Source organism: Agelaius tricolor, unplaced genomic scaffold, assembly GCF_023055355.1.
Source record: "Agelaius tricolor isolate 1412-34295 unplaced genomic scaffold, bAgeTri1.0.p SCAF_22, whole genome shotgun sequence".
NCBI lineage: Eukaryota > Metazoa > Chordata > Aves > Passeriformes > Icteridae > Agelaius > Agelaius tricolor.
In genome coordinates, this window is record NW_027269282.1 from 12036852 (window position 1) to 12052622 (window position 15771).

The 15771-nt window shown below is 39.6% G+C and overlaps 1 protein-coding gene across 2 annotated transcripts in view; it reads left to right on the forward strand.

Annotated features, from left to right (window-relative positions):
* DOCK1 (dedicator of cytokinesis 1) overlaps window positions 1-15771 on the forward strand; it is a 278458-nt gene that overhangs the window by 70683 nt on the left and 192004 nt on the right. For both annotated transcript variants that reach the window (XM_071446428.1, XM_071446429.1), the window contains exons 24-25: window positions 8817-8887; window positions 10525-10631. In XM_071446428.1, the coding sequence (XP_071302529.1) occupies window positions 8817-8887; window positions 10525-10631 (178 nt within the window). The remainder of the gene's footprint in view (window positions 1-8816; window positions 8888-10524; window positions 10632-15771) is intronic.

Genomic DNA, 15771 nt, shown 5'->3' on the forward strand with positions numbered 1-15771 from the left:
TGCTTCTTTCACCCATCCCACTGCTCCCATTTGTCCTTGCAGAAACTGGGATTTTCCTTTACAGTTTATCACCATGGAGCAAAACTGCCACTGGAAACTTTCTCAGAGATGTTTCCAACTTTTTGGGCTGGATATTCTGGATTTTTTTTCCTATCTGCTGGGGGAGCAGCCTTCAAACTGACACAGAATGAAAGACTGCAGTCTTGTGTTCTTAGCAAGAATTCCTCTTTATCTGTTCAAATATTTATGTCCTTGTGGAAGCTGTTGACTGTAGTTGTTTAATATTTTGCTTTTAATTTTTTTTTTTTTAATTTGAATTTTTCAAGGCTTTGGGTACATGCATGAGGGGAAAAAAGTTTCCTCAAAAGAAAACTCTCAGCATTGTACGAGGATTTAAGGCTGTAGAACACAAAAAGAAGCTTGGAATTTGTACCTCTTTTAGGATTATGGATATTCAAAAAGTCTTAGGTAGAGGAGAGAATATAGGGTTTAAAAATACATATAAAACATTAAAAGGTTATTTTTAAATTGTCTGATACTACTCCAGCTATGGATTTTTGCAACAAATAGGTAAAATTGCATTTGATCTTGGGATGTGGTTTGAGCAGAGCTTTGCTAGCACTCTACTGCTGCTTACACCTCATTTCTTTTGCTTTTTATATACTCAAATGTGTTGGAATTAAAATGTTGAGGTGCAAGAACAACTAAAACCCACCTTGACCCCAGGTTATAATCAGTGCTGTGGGTTTGGATTTGGGAAGGTGAACTGCTAAAAAGTACAACGTTCAAAACAACACAGAAGTTGGAGTTTTTTTAGTTAATTAAATAAAATTTTAGGGATTTTTTTTGATTTTTTTTTTTTAGTGGAGACAGACAATTCCCCTCTCCTGCTGAGTGCATCAGTGGCTTGGGAAGGGGAGGTTCCACTTTGATTTCCAAGCAGCACTTTGGGGGTTAAACCTGCTGCAGTAAGGTGAGCAGCCTTTGGTGGGTGCATGCATTTTTAATGGTTACAAGTGTGCTGAGCCTTCCTGGGTTTATTCCTCCTTTCTGCTAATTGGTGCATGATAATTATTTCCTTAACCTTCTCCTGCTGAAGCGTGAGCTCAGCTGGAGCCTGGGAGTGATGGTCCAAAACTGCAGATATTCCTTAGTCAGGGATTCCTGCATCTCTTGGGAGGCCCAGAAGCTCCTCCTGCAGTGGAGGGAGCTGGAACCTTCTCAGCAAACATAAATTACACAAAAATTCTGACCTACACTTAAAATATTTCACCCACAAAAAAAATTGTAAACTTTAAGCCTTTATACCAATGCAAAAAAAACCCCCGTCATCGTAATAAAAATAAAATCAAATAATATTTATCAAAATTTATCAAAATAAATAATATTTATCAAAATTTGATAATATTTATCAAAATTTATCAAAATAATATTTATCAAATAATATTTATCAAAATTATAAACTTTAAGGCTTTATACCAATGCAAAAAAATAAAAATCATCATCATAATAAAAATAAAATCAAATAATAGTTATCAAAATTTATCAAAATAAATAATATTTATCAAAATTTATCAAAATAAATAATATTTATCAAAATTTGATAATATTTATCAAAATGTATCAAAATAATATTTATCAAATAATATTTATCAAAATTATAAACTTTAAGGCTTTCTACCAATGCAAAAAAATAAAAATCGTCATCATAATAAAAATAAAATCAAATAATATTTATCAAAATTTATCAAAATAAATAATATTTATCAAAATTTGATAATATTTATCAAAATGTATCAAAATAATATTTATCAAATAATATTTATCAAAATTATAAACTTTAAGGCTTTCTACCAATGCAAAAAAATAAAAATCGTCATAATAATAAAACTAAAATCAAATAATATTTATCAAAATTAATATAACAAAACCTTACTAAGAAAAGCATAAATCACATTACAATTCAAAAATTCATATTTGAATTTATGGATATCAATATTTCATACTTGAAAATATACTTATCAAATTTCATGAAAATTTTAATTATGTTTAACTTATCCCAAAACAAAATTAAGAAAAAAGAAAAAAACCCACCTTAATTAAAAAAAACAAAAAAAACCCCAAATGAAATATCATATTCATACTGTTGTTATTATTATTATTATTAGTTATTATTATTATAGTATTACTTCATTATTTACCTTAAATAACACAATCCTACCCATAAAGCAACCAAAACTAATATTTAAATAACAAAACATAATACCTTATCTACTTCAGTATATCCAATAAAAATTTAACAAAACTGTCAAACCAATATTCATAATTCACATAAGAGGAGATGTTGGAGCCCTGGGTGCTGAGAATTTCAGATTTTCTGTGCTTCATTGTGCACTGACCTGAAGAGAACATTGCATTGACCTGGGGCTGTGGAGAAAGCTTCCAAAATTCATTGATAATTGGGATTATGGGTGTGGAGTTTGAATAGAAATGTGTAATACCACATGGTGGAAAACTTAGAGTTTAAGGTTTTAGAATATAATAGTATATATAAAGCAAGATGGGGGTTTTAGGGTGGAGGTTGGTCCTTCTTCTCCACCTTCATCTCCACCTTCATCTCCATGGGTTTGGGTGGTATTTTGTAATTAAGCAGAACAGTCTGCATTGCAGGGCACAAGGGATAAATTATTGGGTTAGAAGTGAAAATAATTTAGGTGTAATTTCCTAATTAGATAGTTTAACCTTAAAAGACCTTATAGAGAAAGATAGTTAGGCATTTTTAATAGAATGCTGTAGAACTTGGGACTTGTAAAACTATAATATAAATAAAAACAATAAACACCTAAGTCTAAACACAAAATATCCTCTCAAACACTTTCAATCCCAACCTTAACAAAAGCAAAAGAAAAAACCATTAGGGCCCCTCTGATATTTGCTGTTTTGCTTTTGTTCAGGATGGCTGGGAAAAGGCTGGGAGGTCTGAATAATCTGAATTAAGGAGGGGTGAGCACTTTGTGTGTGTAAATTTATCCTGTGTGAGGCCACAGAGCTGGGGTGGAAGATGAGATCCTTTTTTAATGTGAATTCTCCCATGCCTGTGGGTTTTTAAGAGTTCTGCTCACTTCTAACACATTTCTCAGTGTCCATTCTGTACTTGAATATTCAATATTTATTGCTAAAGCCACAGACAAGTATTTAAATGAAGGCAGGGAAATAAATATAAAGTGCCTGAGAAGAAAACTGTGTTCATCTGCAGGGCTTTTCCAACAGGTGGAATTCTTAATAAACATCACTTCAGATCAGCTGAGTAACAAAATCAGCTGTGGGCTGAGGGTTCTGTGTCCCTTAGAACCCGTGTGGGAAGTATCTCCAAAAGATATATTTATTTGTGATTGTGCTTTGGGCTGGTTTTGCACTGAATAAATGTTTTTGGTTTTTTTTTGCTTTTATGGATTACAAAAAGCTGAACTTAAACCCCAGAAAAAAACCAAAAAACTGTGGTGTTCTGCTCAGAATACATTTTGTTGAATACTTTGCAAATGTCATTTGGTCAATCTAATGACAACCTTAAGTTAACCTTAGCCTGAATTTGGGCTGTTTTTATCCTGATACTGGACTTTTTTTATTCAGATATTGGGCTGGTTTTACCTTGAACTTAGGCTAGTTATATCCTGAATTGGGCTGATTTTTAGCCTGAATTTAGGCTGTTTTTACCCTGATATTGGGCTTTTTTTAGCCTGAGATTGGGCTGGTTTTTACCCTGAATTGGGTCTGGTTTTAGCCTGAATTGGGCCTGGTTTTAGCCTGAATTGGGTCTGGTTTTAGCCCTGGATTTGGGCTGGTTTTTAGCCTGAATTTGGGCTGGTTTTAGCCTGAATTTGGGCTGGTTTTAGCCTGAATTTGAGCTGGTTTTAGCCTGAATTGGGGCTCTTTTACACTGAATTTAGAGCCAGAGGTGCTGCTTTGCAACTGGGATAAAAACTGCTTCAGTTTGTGTGCTGAATAACTGCTCTAAGCTGGGGCAAATCTCAAATACTGAGTTTAGGTGTTCCTGGATATTGTTTGATGCAGCTGCTGGCTGGGCTTCGTTTGGTTTGGCTGAGTTTAATGGAATGGCACCCAAGATAATGCTGGGGTGGAAGGGGGGGTGCTTTGTTGAATGGCACAAAAGATGAAAATTAACATTAAAATAATGTTCTCAAATGGAGTCAGGTGAAACAAATTTATTGCTTTGTCAAAGAAAAGAGTTCAGAAGAATATCATGTATTTGGCACGGGGTTTTTGTGCTTAATTTGGAGGTCAGGTGTGCTGATGGAAACGAATGGCTTGGGAAAATGACAGTTTTAAATTAAGGTTTTTTGGGTTTTTTTTTTTGCTTTTATGGATTACAAAGAGCTGAAGTTAAACCCCAGAAAAAAAACCTGTGGTGTTCTGCTCAGAATACATTTTGTTGAATACTTTGCAAATGTCATTTGGTCAATCTAATGACAACCTTAAGTTAGTTTTTATTTAAACAGCTACTGCAGAGAAGCTTTTGTGACACTTATTTTTGTCATTCCATTTATAAACCCAAGAATGGGGTAATTTTCCATTGTTACAAGATTCTTTTTCTGTCCTGCTTGCTTTTCACTCACCAGTGACCTACTGTATTTATCACACAGGTGATTTCACTTTTTTATTAACAAATCTCACCATATTCTCAACTGTGTAACAAACAAAAGGAAATGCATAAAACTCATTTTTCTGTTAGCAGTTATATCAGAAATACTTTAAGGTACTTAGCAAGGTTTCCTGTCTTATTTTAATGTTTTTTATTTGCCTGATGACACACAAAAAAAAGGCTTTTACTTGTCCTCTCTTCCTTTTGTGAAGAAATTAAAAACTCCAGAAATTTCCTTGGAAAGCAGCTCCTCCTGGTTGTTTTAGCAGTTGGGCCACTTTCTGTCCCAATAAATAAATGAGGCTTACTCTTATTTATATATGCAAGTGTCAAAGTGAAGTTTTTTGAGGTTTTACCCACCCAGCAAAAAACTGCAGGAAAAATTCCTTTTGGACAATCAGGATAAATAATTCAGATAAACTTTTAGTCATAGAAACTCTTTGAACTTCTAGATCTGGGCAATGTGCTAATTTTCCTCATGGTGGGTCCCATTCTTTTCCCATTTTTGGTTCGTTTCCTGTCTGGAAATGAGCTCTCAGTGAGAAAAGAGCAGAGTGGGCAGTGCAGGGGACTCTTCATTGATGTGCAGACCCATTGGCAGTGACAATTCCATTGCTCCTCATCTTATTCATTCTGGCCTTTTTGAAGGGCTTTTTTTTCCCCCCTCAAATGATCTTTTGATACCAACACTGAGTTGGTTCCTTCCACACAAACCTGACTTCCCTGCCAGCTCTGGACAAGTTCAGGAGAGCACAATTAGCTGTTCAATTAATTGATGTTCAGAGAGATCACTGTTGGAAAGAACAATTCCATTGCTCCTGATCTTACTTATTCTGGCTTTTTTTGCCACATCTCTGAAGGGTTTTTGCACTCAAATGATCTTTTGATACCAACACTGCGTTTGTTCCTTCCACACCCACACGAATTGGCTGCCAGTTGTGGAGGGTTTAGGAGAGCACAATCAGCTGTGAGGTCATTTGGAGCCCATCAATGAATTTATCTGACATTTCTCAAAGGGTCCTGCTCTGGACAGAGAGCAGGTTGGGATGATTTAGGAAATGAGTTGCAATTAGTCCGTGGAAGGATAAATCCTGGGAATTGCCATCCCCTGCATTGGCTGTGCAGAGAACTGTGCCCATCAATTATTGCTGAATTTATTCCATTTAAGGCAAAGCTTTGACTTTTCTGGCCCTGAGTATTTCCACTTAGTGAGTTGTGTTTCTTGGCCCTGTTAATTGCCTTTTTCCCAGTTTTTAAAGGAATCCTTGAGGCACTGAGCAGCTCCATGGCTTCTCTTGGCAGCTCCTGCTCAGAGGGAGTGTCAGCTCATGGTTCTTCCCAAACTTTCTGTGGAATAATTCCTTTTACACACAGCTGTGGTGTTCATGGAGGGGAAGTTAACGTGTGTTTGTGTGGTTGGGATGTAGAGGATGAGCCACAGCATCTCTGAGTTGGCTGCAGGCTGCCATGGCCTCGCTGATGTCATGCTGAGCCATGTGAATCACAGCCTGGGTAAAAAAATAAAATCCCAGTAACACCCCACAGCCAACAGAACGGTGAGTGTACGAGGAAATTCAACTCAGGGAGAATATATCCATTATTTATGCCACACACTGGCTCATTGCTGCTTTCACTCCTTTTCATCCTTCCATTTGCTGCTTTATTTGTGTGCTTTGTAATACTGGAAATGACTGATTTTGTGACTTGATAAGGGTGGGAATAATTTGTCACTGGTTTTGCACAAAGAGAGGAGCCCCTTGGGGCAGTCAGATTTTTATTGCAGCCCAGCTTGAAACCGTGTGTAATTATTGAGTGCGTGTGTGAGACTGATCTTGCCAGCTTTGGGTGTGCTTCTCGTGTGATCACAGGGAAATTGCTGCAGAAAACTGCTGGAGTGAACACTGAGGTTCCTCACTACTCTGGTTTGTTAATGCTGGCTGGAGTTTACAGCTGGTTAAGGCATCCCTGTGTAACCATGGAATTAAGATTTTGGGTTTCATTTGCTGTGTGCTTCTTGTGGAAATGAGGAATTGGAACCTTTGTCCAGTGCTGATCAAGAATGAAAAGTAATTAATTTAATTTCTTTCAATTGGAGACCCCCCCCCCCCCCAAAGAAAATGCTTATTTTTTCCCTGATGTTACGTGGAAAGACAAGAGCAGGGGTTTTTTTATCTGCTGCATTTCATATTCCTCATTTATGCATTGCAGTGTCCTGGGAATAACCAGCATTGCAATGGAGCTACTGCTCACAGAAAATCTACTTCAGCTGCAGCTTGAGCAGAGTAAGATCTGCAGCAAGAGCTGCCCTTCTACGTGATTTAATACCAATAAAAAACTATTTTAGTAGCCCTTTGGCTTGGACAAATACAGATTTAATCACGGGGCTGCACAGCCTCATAGTCTGATCATCCTGTCACATAATTGAGCCAGCTGAGGTGGGAAATTGGGAAATATACTTCCACAATCTTCTTTAAATCTCCAGAATTAAACTTTAATTGGTTTGTCCATAAAGTAGACCCTCAGTTGCTGCTAATTGTTGCAGCTCCCAGCTGTAAATGGCTGTTGTAAATAGCTTTACCTCACAGTAGTTCACGAGAGCCATTCAAGTGTTAATTTTTACCCTCGGTGTGAAATTTTAATTCAAGATATAAAATGCAAGCTCTCTTTTAAGATGTGTTACTAAACATTTATGGCTCTGTGCATGTGAATGATCAGCAAATAAACCCCCATTGCTGCCTGTGCTTCCTGACTGGTCATTAGAGCCCTCATCCCTCACTGCTCCCGTTGCAGAATTCCAGGGTTCCCAGCTCAGGAGTCCTCCCAGCAGGTGAGGGATGGGATGGTTGATGGTCCAGCCTCAGTGGGTTGTGATTGAGAATTGGCTGCTCTGAAATCTGCATCCAGCCCAGGCACAGGCTGGGGGTTCCCTCTGGGGAGGGCTCTTGGCCTTGGTGGCCTCTTGAGGTTCTCCTTGGGTGTCACCAAAGCATTGGCTTGCTGCTTTTGAGAGCTGTGGGGCTGGGTGTGCAATGACAGGGATTGTGGCAGGAAAGGGGAGCTCTTGGGAAAGAAAGGAGTTGGGCTTGTGTTGGTTCCTCAGGACTGTTCTCCTGTGGCTCCTCTACCTGCAGAAACACCTGGGATGGGAAATGTGTGTCCAGGCTGGGGGGTGGAAATTGCAATCACTGCTCACATCACAGAGCGACAGAGGGGGTTGGAAAGATCTGAAAATTCACCCAGTGCCAGCCCTGCCATGGCAGGGACACCTCCCACTGCCCCAGGTGCTCCAGCCCCAGTGTCCAGCCTGGCCTTGGGCACTGCAGGGATCCAGGGGCAGCCACAGCTGCTCTGGCAATCCCATCCCATCCCTTCCCCTCTCCACCCTGCCAGGGAACAATTCCTTCCCAATATCCAATCCAGCCCTGCCTCTTCTCAGGCAAAAATGCACCTGTTATCAAACAATTTGATTTAATTGATTAAATGCAGGTAAGGCTGACAAATCTGGCTGCTCTGGTTTACATTTCAATTACTCTGAGTTTTTTCCCTAGTCTGGTGCTCACTGCATGCAATACCTATGAATTGTTCCTAAGAAAAAGATAAAATGAGTAAAAATCCCTACAAACAGTTAAAATATTAACCATCTGTTTGTATCTTCTGAGCTCTTTCATGTGCTGTGCAGTGGCAGCTCTGAGTTCAAGGGGAATTGGGAAGAGCCAGGGTTTCATGGGTGGCTACCAAGAATTTACTGCAGGGAAAAAAATGCTAATTAGGTTTTTTGTTTAATTTTTAAGCAGTGGAGTGAAAATTAAACCCAAACAACTCTGGCATGGCTGAGGAGGAGGATGAGAAAGTGCTCAACACAAGATGGGGATAAAGGGATTAGAAGAACCAAAAAGTTTCTATAAAATGTTGGAAGGAGCTTATAAATCTCTAATTTTGGTCTAGGTTTCCCCAGTTTATGAACATTTCATGCCTCTGTCTTATTTTAAATCAGTTTGAAAGTTTAATTTTTGCTGAGTTTCAGCTCAGGTGTCGCAGAAAATGGTGAAACCAAAGCCACCTCCTCATCAGTGATTCTCTTCTTGCAGTCTTTGCATCACCTTTAAACTCTTAAATTTTGTAAATTTGGGTTTTTTGGTGTTTTTTTTTTTTTTAGGGTGCAGCACTTAAATACTTGCCAGCAATTGTCAATGATGTGAAATTAGTGTTTGATCCAAAGGAACTCAGGTGAGTAGAGTTAATTAAGTGTGGAGTGCTAATTTTATTTTATAAAGATATATATAAAATATACACACAAATATATAAAATACATATTACATATATATATATGCATAAAAACATACACTATATATTTCATTTTTACATGTTACTACTATATATAAAGATACAAAAATATATAAAAATATAGAAATATATACTGAGACAGTGAAATATGGATCACCTGAGAAGTTTTATCACTTTGGTTTATTGCGGTTTTTTTTTGTCCCTTGCAGGTATTTTCAAGGGTTACACAAAGAGCCTGTTTTTAAAAAATAATGTCTAACAAATACCTGACAAACTTTACAGTACAAACCATTAGCAAGAGTTATTAATCAGGCAGCTGCCATCAAAAGTCTTAAGCTGGACCATGATGCTTCACTATTTGATGTATAAATTTCATGTAAATAATAAAATAAATAATTCAGTGATTCAGTTGCTGGATTGATGTCTTAGTAGCTCATAAACATGGCAGTGTTGTTAGTAAATAAAAAGGACAATGACAGGATATTTAAGAAAAAAAAGTGGAAAAACCAAATAAAAACTGGTATTTCAGCAGAACTTTTAGCTTAAAGAGAAAAATATTATTTTATTTTTTATGGTGCAGTTTACAAACTGAAAAAATATTTTAAATCTGACTTTACTGCACAAACCCTTCTAAATTTTGTCTAGCTAAATTTTATGGTCTTGGTATGTCAGAAGGAGGAAAAGAGATAAAGCAGGGGTAAAATAAATAAATACAATCTTAGTCTAACATTCCAGTGGCCTGAGGAACCTGACATTTACCTTCTCCTTTCCTGGGGACTATGGAGTGTTTTACATCTACACTTCCTTGGGCTTAGCAAATCCAGATTTGTAGAGTTTCTGGACTAAATAATAATGTTGATATGTGACAGCAAAATTCCTGGGAAAAGAGAAAGGAAAATGCAGGACTTGGGCTGTTTTTGCGCAATATTAAATTTTTTCTATGGTATTACCAATCAAAATTACAATTAAATACTGGGAGTATTTAAATTGAGGTTGACTTAAATCTCAATAGGAAAAGCAAAGAACCCAGGATTTTAGGACGGGATGGAAAATTACTGAAAAGTCTTGTCAGTATTAGGTGGGAGCTCAGCTGATGAGTGTGATGGTACTTTTTCTTAAAAGGTCCATTTCTGGGGGTTTTTAATTATTAATTTTTTTGTTGATAGCTTACAATGTTAATTATCACCTTATTTTTGGCATCCATAATCACGAATGTGCTGATTAATGCGAAGCGCAGACAAGGAAAACTTGAAACCCAAAACCTTAAATGAAACATGGACAAAGAGTCTAAAACGGAGATAAAAGGGAGGGGAAAAAGAAATTACATTAAAAACAAAAGAAATTTGTTGAAAACTATCCATGATTCTCTGATTATATTTTTTTAATATCTCAAAAAAATTGAGCTTGCTCATCCCAGAGCGGGAAGTTGTGTGTCGGGTTCTTTATGATGATTGCGTCCAGTTGTTTTTTTTCCACGGATTTTTAATGGGTTTTTTGATGGATTATTTAGTGGAGTTTTGCTTTTATTTAGTGGATTTTTGCTTTTATTTAGTGGATTTTTGCTTTCCCTGTGTGTGCAGCAAGCTCTTCACCGAGTTCATCCTCAACGTGCCCGTGAGCCGCCTGACCATCCAGAAGCTCTACTGCCTCATCGAGATCGTGCACAGCGACCTCTTCACCCAGCACGGTGAGCAGGCACCATCCCAGGCTCTGCTCCCTGTCCCTGTGCCCTGCCTGGGCCCTCCTGCCCTCCCTGTGCAGCCTGGCACGGGTTAAGGGTGTTCCCTTGGAAAGACAAGATGGAAAATCCAAACCCAAGACTGGTTAGGGTGGGAAGGGACCTTAAATCCAGCGCTGCCCTTGGCTTGGTGGGCGCCTGTCACTGTCACCAGTGATAATGGAGGGATTGCTGGGTTTGGGCTTCCTTTTTCCTCCTCTGTGGAGGTTGGGGTTGAAGGCACTTGAGAGGCTGTTCAGCCTCAGGTGTTTATTGTTTCTTATCAATGTTACAGTCTCACTGCACTGAGTTCTGCAGTGCTTGGTTAACAAGGCACAAAATGGCCAACTATCTCTTGTTACAAGGCCCTTTAAGGCTAAACTGTCCAATTAAGAAATGACACCTAAATTATTTTCACTTTAAACCCAATAACTAATTCCTTGAAGTCCACACTGTGGACTTTTCTGTCCAATTACACAAAACCACCCAAACCCATGGAGAAGAAGGTGAAGAAGAAGGACCAGCCTCTGCCCCAAAACCTCCCTCTTGCCCCATATATATTGCTGTATTCTAAACCCTTAAACTGTTAAGTTTTCCACCCTGTGATGTTACACACTCCTATTCAAACTCCACACCCACAATCCCAGTGCTCTCAATCAATTTTGGAAGCCTTCTCTATGGCCTCAGGTCAAATGCAGTGTTCTCCTGGGGGTCAGAGTTTGTCAGCACAGAAAACTTAAAATTCTCAGCATCCAGAACTCCAACAAGGGATGGGACTATTGTCAGGCTAAGAAGGATTTATTGCTCAGACAAACATCAGGCTCAGAGTCCCTGAGATTTCAGAGGAGCAAGCATTCAGCCATAGCTCAAGAGCAGTCACAAGTTCTTTGTTACAAGGCACTCTAGAACTTTCTAAGCCAATGGACAGGTGCCACAGGGTTTATTTTGCTTTTCTGACCCATCACCTTTACTCACTTCTGCTGCACTGAGGATACTTTTGTCCAATGGGCTCCTGTCTCACAGGCACACATCTGCTTCTGTTCTGACTTCTGAACTCTCAGTTTATTCCACACAACCCCACCCCTACATTATAAACCCTTCACCACCTTATCAGTGCAGTTTCTCCCTTACTTCAGGCATGTTCTTACTTACAACTATAGAAATATGAGTTTATGATTTTTCTGCTTAATATCTGTGTATTGTATTTTTACATCAACCCAAGCTTCTTTCAAGGCTGCAGATCAAACCCTTCAGTGTCTGTGGGAGTTTCTGTTTTTCCAACTCCCACAGGCACCTTCCATTAGCCCAGGCTGCTGCAATCCCATCCAGCCTGCCCTTGGGAATGAGGAAGGTTCTAATTGATGCTGCAGGTTACAAATGGTGAAGAAGTAAAAGTGCAAAATCACAAAAAAAGCTTGGGATTGGTAATTTTAAAAGGGCACAAAGCAGCCAGGTTATTGGGCTCTGTTGTAACTTTGTGCTGGGGTTTATCAAAAATCATCAATTCAGCTTTTGTGCTCAGTGAAGTTGTGTGGGGAAAATGGAGCTTTGGGGTGTCCTCTGTGCCTTGGAGCTGTTCCCTGGCTGAAGGAAAGCAGGAACCTTTCAGAGGGTGCTGTTCATCCATGCCTTGTTATTTTCTGCTTTCCCATTAATGGGCCAGTGAAAGATAAGCTCAGGCACTTGTCCTACAGATTTCCTCCTTTGAGGTGAAGCACTTGATTCTTTTTCAGGCTGGCTGCAGGTTAAACTGACCCAAACAAAGTGTTTGTGTGCTGTCAGGGAAGGTAATGAGGGAGCAAATAGGCACTGCTTCAGTGGGAAAGGAGATTTGGGAGGATTCTGCTCTCAGATCACAAAAGCTGAGACTGCTGAGTGCTGATAAAACAAATTTTGCTGGTTCCAGTTTAAATAATCTCGGTGGATTGGCATTGTGGTGGTTTTATACCACTCCTACAATCTCTGAAAAACAGTTAGCCATGTGTGTCACCATGTGTGGAGATTTGGTAGAAACAGCAAGTCCAGACTTTATCTTCACTTCTGAAATGATTTGAAATTATTCAGCCCTGCAGTGCTGGATTTTCAAGAAGTGAAAGGGGGAATGCAAGTGGAGTTGCTGGTGTTGGGGCCTGGGTAAAATGGTGTCCTCAAGAATAATTTAATGTTTCCTGGGTAATTTAATGTTTCAATGAAATTTAATGTTTGTCTTACTCCTTGGCTTCATTCATTCTCAGCTCACTTTATAAAAATTTTCCCTTCTCCTGGCAGCTCTCAGGTTGCCAGGACTTTGGGGCAGAAGTCAGTAGTATCAGGGATCATCCTTTGCTCTCCTTGGGAGGAAGAAATGGAGATAACTCAGCTAAAACAAGAACCTGAGTGTAAAACACACTCCTGAGAAAGGCTGTGGTGCATTTCCCACATTAATCTTTGCCCTCCCTTATTGAAGCAGTTCCATTTTCAGAGGGAGAGGTAGGAATTGCGTGGGGCTGGTTTGTTTTTTAAACCTGACTCCCAGACTCAGCCCTTGAGGATGCAGGGAATGGTGCAGTCCAACATTATTGAGCTGCTGAGAGATTTCAATGGCTCTGTGTTAATGGGAGGGTGATTAATCAGGGCCCAGGGCAGGTTTGCTGACAGATCTCTGCTGCTTAATGGCTCTGAGATCTTATCAGGAGCCTCCTCAGCTGGGTTTTCCTGTCACTGCCTGTTAGGAATGTCCTAAATCCAGCAGCATTTGGTGGGGCTGGGATGGGATTCCAGGCACCTGCACTGACCCTGAGCACTCCGGGCTTCCCAAGGGTGTCTGGGGGTTTTTATTCAATAAACAAAGTGTGGCTGTAAAGGCTTCTCTTGGCATTGGTATCACAGGATCCCAGACTGGGTTGGGTTGGGAGGGACCTTAAATCCCATCCAGTGCCATGGCAGGGACACCTCCCACTGTCCCAGGTGCTCCAGCCTGGCCTTGAGCACTGCCAGGGATCCAGGGGCAGCCCCAGCTGCTCTGGCAATTCCAGCCCAGCCAGGAATTCCCAATTCCCAATCTCCCATCCAGCCCTGCCCTCTGGCACTGGGAGCCATTCCCTGGCTCCTGTCCCTCCATCCTTGTCCCCAGTCCCTCTGCAGCTCTCCTGGAGCCCCTCCAGGCCCTGCCAGGGGCTCTGAGCTCTCCCTGGAGCTGCTCCTGTCCAGGTGAGCCCCCCAGGTGTCCCAGCCTTTCCTTACAGGAATTCACAGAATTCCCAGAATCACTGGGTTGGAAGAGGCCTTCAAGATCATCGAGTCCAACCCAGCCCCAACATCTCAACTCAACCCTGGCACCCAGTGCCACATCCAGGCTTTTATCAAAGAGGGGAGGGGCTCCATCCCTCTGATCTGCTCACTGTAATTCTTCATCCTGATCATTCTCTGAAGTTTCATAAACATTCAAATTCACTTGAAAAGAAATCAAACCTCTCTCCACAGCCTTTTTAAAATTTAGATTTTCCTGTCCCTCACTCTGTGGGTTGGAGTTCATTACTAAAATGTTTTTGGCTGCCCCTCCTGCTTCTCACTGATTGAGGAATTTTAAACTGATAGGGAATACTTCCATATAAGCTGTCAACTAATCCTGGATCCTGTTGCAAAAATGAGATTTTCTTTTCTAAAAGCAATATGCACTGCAGGATTGGGGACTTAGGGAAGGCTGCAAATGCACAGAAAATTTCATCAGCCTGGTGCTGGTGGGGAAAAAAGGCTCGAATTCTGTGCTTGGACAGGTCAAGGAAGATTTATTTGTGTCTCCAGAGGAATTAAAATTCAAAATACATGAATTTGTGAAGCTTGAAGGATTTGGGGGTGAGAGGGGAGTGTGTGTGAAGCACTTTGCTGAAGCATTTTGATTTAGTGATGATGTTGAGTGTTGGATGATTCACTGGGAGATCTGGAGAGTTTGGGACCTTGGATCAGAATGGAGACTGGTGGTGGGGTTTGTGTCTCTTTAAAAAAAAAAGATGTAATAGTTAAAATAGTAATAGTTTTATAGTAATATAGTAGTTTAAAATATAATTTTAAAATTTATTCATATCATTCATATATATTTTATAAACAGGAATAGGAACATGTGGTAATTATATAAATAAGTAATGTTTCTATATAGTAAAGTAGAGGTTAAATGAATACATAAATACTTTGAATGTATTGAATTGTAAATGAATATATATACTTTTCCAGAAGTAAAGGAATATATAAATAACATTTATCCTTACCACCATATAATAATATAATATATATAATTATATATGTAATTTTTACTCCACTTCTTAAAAGTTAAACAAAAAGACACAAATATAACTTTTCCCTGAGTGTGGAGCAGTTTAATAATAATTTAATGGATATTTTCAGTGCTCAGGGTTGGGAGTTAAATGAAGTGTCCTGTCCTTGCAAGCATCAAAGTTTAGTTTATGTAGACAGTGATTTGTCTGCTTTGTTTTGTCCTGTGGAGCTGTTTGGATTTGCTGTTGCTTTGTTTTCCAAGTGACTTCCAGCTGATTGCCAAGTGAGCTGTGGAGCTGCTGGAGTTCCAGAGAGAAAATCCATGGATTTTTCCATGAGGAATTGGAGCCTGTTGAATTTTAGTAGACAACACCCAGCATTTATAAGAGTTCTTATTGTTCAGTTATGACTCAACTCACAGGCTGTGGAGTGGAAACAAAGTTACTGAGCACAGGTTTAGTTTTTTTGGCCACAGGAACTAAATGAACCACAAAATAAAGGGATTTATCAGTGTCCCAGGAAATGAAATGCTTTTATTGACACGTATTTATGGTGTGTATTCACCTGTGTTCATTGAAGGCTTTCCTTGGGTGCTGCTAATTGGTAATTCCTGCTGGGCATCCTTTGCTGCAGATGAGTATTTGATTCTCTCTCATTAAATCACCACGGGCTGGACTGTGCTCTAGAACAGGTGTGGAATTCCCATTGTCTGTGCTGACTGTGCAGCAGACCCTGAGCTGCCCTGGGAGCAGGATCTGATGTTCTGGACCCTGAACGTTGCCATGAGTCAGGGCTGGGGGTGTTTGTGGCAGGCAGGGTGATGAGGGTTCACCTTTCCTCCTCTGAGCTTCCAGGGAAC